At 39.6% G+C, this 6,000-nt stretch overlaps 1 protein-coding gene across 1 annotated transcript in view; it reads left to right on the top strand.

Annotated features, from left to right (window-relative positions):
• The window catches only part of si:ch211-132g1.7 (prostaglandin F2 receptor negative regulator), a 47,966-nt gene that overhangs the window by 29,108 nt on the left and 12,858 nt on the right, over window positions 1-6,000 (top strand). The window contains exon 11 of the mRNA XM_034864259.1: window positions 2,191-2,310. Coding sequence (XP_034720150.1) covers window positions 2,191-2,310 — 120 coding nt within the window. The remainder of the gene's footprint in view (window positions 1-2,190; window positions 2,311-6,000) is intronic.

Raw genomic sequence — 6,000 nt, 5'->3', positions numbered from 1 at the left:
CCCCCCCCCCCCCCCCGTCAAAGTATTTCTTTCCCCTTTTATTGATGGACAGTGTTACACTGTGTGAGAGATTATTTGCTCCAAGTGAGAATGTTAGCGGGAAATTGAACACTACAGTAAGCTGTATGCAGATGTTGTTTCCAATAATAATCCACTTTTCCATGTTGATAAGAGCCTTAAAATGAGAAATAATGGGACAAAAAGAATTCAAGGGACACTTAGAATAGATAAAAAATGTGCGATTAATTGCGAGTTAACCATGACATTAATGCGATTAATCAGGATTAAATGTTTGAATCGTTTGACAGCACATCTATTAAATAAGTAATTGTTATTGTCCATTTTTGTCAGTGGATGGTAACATGAATATGGAGTGGCCAGAGGATAAACCAGTCATCTTTTCACAATCTGACCAGTCAACTTCCTAAGTTCTAGTTTATGGCTATAAAATGTGACCTTTCAAACATTTTCTATAATTTTAAATTTTTGAGGGAAATTAAGTATATAATTATATTTTGTTGCTACCTTTTTTTATTACAATTGTTGTAAATGTACATAAGATTTTTCAGAGCTGCCATCTGGTTTGACTAACTGTTCTTACTGTGATTGTTTGGGGCGTGTTGTCCTTTTTGTTTTTGCTTCCCAATAAGTAGTTTTACATAATTTGGTTAGAAAAAAAAAAGTAACATTTTCAGATCTCAGCACTGAAACGGCTGGGTAAATATTCAAGCCAATAACCAAACATGACACCCACGTTGTTTGAAGAAATTCCTTTATAATCTTCAGAGTGGAATAGCTGTTGAACGTGTATGTTTTGGGGACGCCGTGCAGTTTAAATCTTATTGTGAAAGTAATGAATTCTGCATTTCTTGTCTTGGAAGCTAACCAGACGTTGTCGAGTGGTTTGAAAGCTGTTTTAAAAGCTTTTTTCCGTCATGGCAACAGTGAAATTGAAGAATATACATCAACATTTAAGGCGGTATTTTGCAGAGATGATGTGTAGAAAAGGAGCCGCTCGGTTGAACTGATTTCTAATAAAAGAAAGTGAAGCTGAGAACTTCAGATATAAATTATATGCTGCTGATGAAGAAGAATAATGAGTTATTTTATATATGCATTAGATATATATATATATATTACATAATGAATGAATTATATATAATTCATCCAGTTAGGTACATTTTGGGACTGGGTCTTCTATAGTGTTTCTTGAGTGCTTCTGTTGGTCTTAATAAAAAAGCTCACCAGTGAAGCATTTTCGGGGAAGTCTTGTCAGAACATCTTAAATGTATTCCGAGACGACATGAAGGTATTTACACACTGAAAACTCTTGAACGTGAATACATTTGTACGTCAGAGCTAAGGTTTTACAGCACCCCCCCCCCCAACTTTAACCCCAAAGCCACATTGCAACACTGTGCAAGTTTAAGACAAGAAATTTCAAGAAGTAATGCATGAGTTTTTTTTAAATTTATTATGAAACCATCACCACAGCAGGAAACGCACGGGTGTAAATGATGAAATGAATGGGTCCTGGTAGTGTGCATGCTGACTCACTGTCACACTGGCATGACTCCCTGGGACTCTTTGGTTATGTAATTAGTAAGTAACACCTCTGCTACGATAACAAACCAAAATGTCTAGTGTGAAAAAAAAATCCATCCATTTCTGACCATTAGCTCGCCAGGCTAATGTAACCGATTGGCTGCACTTACACTCTTCTCACTGGGTCATAAGAGTATCCACTGGACATGCAAAGAGAGTCATTATTTCTTAATGCATTACATTTGAGAATATCCATAGAGCCGGGGCTTTACACAGAAAAATCCTGAACAGATTCTTGTTGGGTAGCAGATCGCTAACAGAGAGTCAAATCACCTTCGGCCACTCAGGTCAAAACATTTTATTAAATTACATATGGAGAGAGGCATTTTAATCCCGGGTATGACATTAATCTGCATTATTGACTCATTAAAAGAATGACCCATATACAGTGTTTTTAAATGTGCTTACAGCTCATGTTTAGTAATTCTTGAATCTATTTATCTCCACTACAGCTGTTTCCTCCTTGGTCATTTCAGCATATTAGAGACATGGCTCACTTTGCGACTTGAAAGCAGTGTTTAACCTCCTGAACCCTATTTTCTCCCAGCAGTCTTTTATTTTACGTCGATGTGTTTGTTGTTGCAGGGCCGTCCTATTCCGTCGCCATCCATTCAGACACCAGCGTTGTTAATCCGTGGGAAACGGCCAAGATGGAGTGTGCGCTCGGAGTCACTGGGTCTTCCCCGAAGACCGGCACGCAGACAGGTAAGCCACACATACTTGATTTCCTGCATGCACTCATAAATCACAATCAATTACTGTTTCTGTTTTTCTCAAGTATTTTGCTATTTTTTTACACACATGCATCAATAAACGCACACACACACTTTGTACTTGCTGCTGCATTCTTCAGCTGCCAACCTGTCAACAGCAGCGCTAATAAGAATGACGTGACTCCTGCATTTTAAATGGTTGTGTAGATGAAATAGACTGTCTCTCACACACGCAAACACACGCACACACACACACACACACACACACACGCACACACACATCCACGCAGCACTCTACATTCTCTCACTTTCTTCTGTGGGTGTGTGTTTGCTGCTTGAAATGCTGGTTACTTCTTGTGCTGTAGATCGTTGTAACTTTTTTATCTTAGCTAATACCTTTCACATTTAAAATGAGCTTAATATTAGGAGAACAGGAAAGAGCAACACCATGGTGTCACATGATATATTGGAATGCAATTAAAGATTCATTAGGGAAAAAACAAACATAACATTGTTGGCCAGTTGGCCAGCAGTCTGATCCAGACCAACATATCTTGAGTATTATTGTGCAGTTTATTATTGTGCATTTCAGAGGGAGATACATTTCTTCTCTGAAATGTTGTGAACTAAAGCTCCATCCTTTCTTTACCATGTGCAGTTTACCACGCAGCACTTGGGGCGGGGGCTGTAAAAAAGCATACACAAGCGGTGCCATGTGAAGTGAACACGTTTCTTTGCACCTGTGTCCTCACAGGAATCTATGTGTGCATGTAATGCATCCGCATACATTAAGATAAATGTTGAGTCGCAGCAGTGGAGCGCTGCAGGGATCGGTGGGTTGGCGGTCGTGGAGCGTGCTCTCACAGACAGCTGCATCATGGGAAGAAATTCCCACTCAGCACCACAGCTGAAAGGGAAGTAACGCAGGGATGTGTTCGCGAGGGGTGCACGGTTCGGAAAATGTCACGATTCGATATCGAATTTTAGGCTCAAGATTAGTTTCAAAATCAAGTCTCAATTTTAAGAAATAAGATTCATGGTATGTAAATGTAGTCACTTTTCCCATGCCATTACCAAAAAAAAATTGCAATACAAATGTGAATAGATTTTTCTTTTTTTTTTGCAAACCCCTAGTGTTCGCTAGGGGAAGGAAGAATGAAAGGACCGGTGTAGCATGCATTCATATACTATATTATTATTTTGGCAGTGGACACAGTGTTTTTTAGAAATCGTATTAGTATAGCATAGTATTTGCAATAATTTCTGGGACAATACTCCTTCCAAACCCAGACGCCAAGTATCGATCTTTTATCAAACATGTGTTGATCAGTTTCTGCGTGACAATCCCGTTTTGCAGCAAAACTACTGAAGAGAGATGATCAGACAGAGAAATACATAATTTGAAAGAAAAGGTAATAAATTGCAATATATTGCAGAATATCACAATGTTTAAAATCACAGTAATATCATTACCTATCCTACTAATATTAATACTGCCGTCAGTCACCAATTCTTGCTATAAAATTAGGTCTCCGTCTCTCCTGGTCAAAATGAGTAAAGAACAAATTTAAAAATGAGGAGTTTCTTGTTTACTCACTTTGAAAAAAAAAATGTCATTGTGACTTCTTTTGAAGAAAGTCTCTTTAAGTTGTCCCCTGTGAGGCCTGTGGATTATTCAGAGTAACAGGGCCATTTTGATATAAAAGACATGTTCATGTTGAGTTTTTCAAATGTGACTTTTTGTTGTGTGGCAGCACAAGATTGAGAGACAGATATGTTAAAGCCAATGCGGAATGTCGACACTAAAGGCATTCCTAGACACAGCTAGAGGTGTAATTTGGGGTGTTTAGGGTGAAATGACCCTTTTACAGTATGTGGTTCTATTATTTTAACCTCTTCATTAGGCGATTCCTCTGCAGAGTGTGTGTGTGTGTGTGTGTGTGTGTGTGTGTGTGTGTGTGTGTGTGTGTGTGTGTGTGTGTGTGTGTGTGTGTGTGTGTGTGTGTGTGTGTGTGTGTGTGTGTGTGTGTGTGTGTGTGTGTGTGTGTGTGTGTGTGTGTGTGTGTGTGTGTGTGTGTGTGTGTGTGTGTGTGTGTGTGTGTGTGTGTGTGTGTGTGTGTGTGTGTGAGAGATCAGGTTTCAAGGTAAGCTGAAACTAAGTGACTAAGTGCTGTTCAGGAGCGTACTGTAGCCTGACAAAGTACTGCAAATGTGGATATTTTTTAATACTCATTATTTTCAATAATGGAGGAATGACATATATCAAGCTTTGGCTAATATTTAGTGGAATCAATTCATAGTAGATGAAGTAACTGCCAGTGTCACGAGTGTGAATGACAGAGTGTAATGGACCAGTTACCAAACTGGTATCAAGTGACATGTATCAACAAAGGTGTGGCGCTTACGTTGGCTCTGTGTGACGGCACAACGGCCAAACCCCCACTACCTCGCGTCTTCTTGTACTATACACACTCAACCTTTTTAATCATGTCCTAAAGTTCCCTTCTTGTCCCATTGTGTCGGAACAATGGGCTCCACGGGTGTGCTGATAACTAATCAACCAGTTATTTGTAAAGCAATACGCACGTCAATACATGTTTGAACACTGTATATATGTCACAGCTGATATTACTCAACTGGCATAACTGTAGTGACTTGCAAACTGAACATCATTATTGTGTGTGCGTGTTTGTGTGTGTCATTCCTTAGCAATGGCTGGAAACGGCTCTCCTGTTGGAGCTTGTTATGATAATAGGCACGGTGAAACATCCTCACACAATATTCCTTATTGTTTCTCACTGCTCAGTCAGTTAGTGATCATATTTACTGTGCTTTTTGAAGTTGTTGACTTAGGTAAATGTGTGCGCGTGTGTGTATATCTCACCTGTCCACATTTGCATCCATCGTGTGTGTGTGTGTTTGTGTGTTTTTTGCATGAACCCCTAGTAGAGGTTACAGATTAAAGAGACTACATAGAACCTGTGCAATGCTGCGGGGACGTCTATAAGAATACCTTAAACGATCCATTATCTCTTTAAGAGCGGCGCTCACTTTCTCATTGTGCTACTAATTACAGTATTGCCAGGATTTGCCCCACTTGCAGCAAGGCCTTGGGATAGAGTGGGTTGGTCTTTCTGTCTGTAACTGTGCTGCCTCACAGAGCTGCTTCAACAGCATGGCCGTAAACTCTTTCCCTGTTAAGGCTCTAAGAGCAGTTAACTCATCCGTGTATCCATCCAACACTTAAAGCATACTGTTGCTTGTATTGAACAGTCTAGCTTCTAGAGAGTTCATGTTGGGTTTTAGACTTTTTATGTAGTTAATGTGTAAATTGCACAGTTTCACACATTGATACCCCCTGCACCAGCTGGTAGGTAATCCGATGTGGTGTGTCCCCGAGAGAGCTTCAGACATGATCTGTGGCTTTTAATTCCCTTTCAGGCTTCAATCGTAGCATGTCATCACTTCCTTTCTGGAGATTTCCCACCAGTGGCGATATTGTCATCAGAATTGAATAAAAATGTATAATTTAGTGACGACTAGATGTTCTTTTCCTACCCAGTTTGTGATCGTTGTTGTTGCAGTCATTAAAGTTAACGTTTGTGTTCATTTCCTGATCAGTTTGTACAATCTTATGCTGTTTCAGCAATGTTTTCAGCATGGTGCATTTGAGGCGCTATGT

The sequence above is a fragment of the Etheostoma cragini genome, chromosome 24 (genome assembly GCF_013103735.1).
Source record: "Etheostoma cragini isolate CJK2018 chromosome 24, CSU_Ecrag_1.0, whole genome shotgun sequence".
Lineage (NCBI taxonomy): Eukaryota > Metazoa > Chordata > Actinopteri > Perciformes > Percidae > Etheostoma > Etheostoma cragini.
The sequence above is the reverse complement of the archived record's forward strand: the minus strand, read 5'-3'. Positions and strand labels throughout refer to the sequence as shown.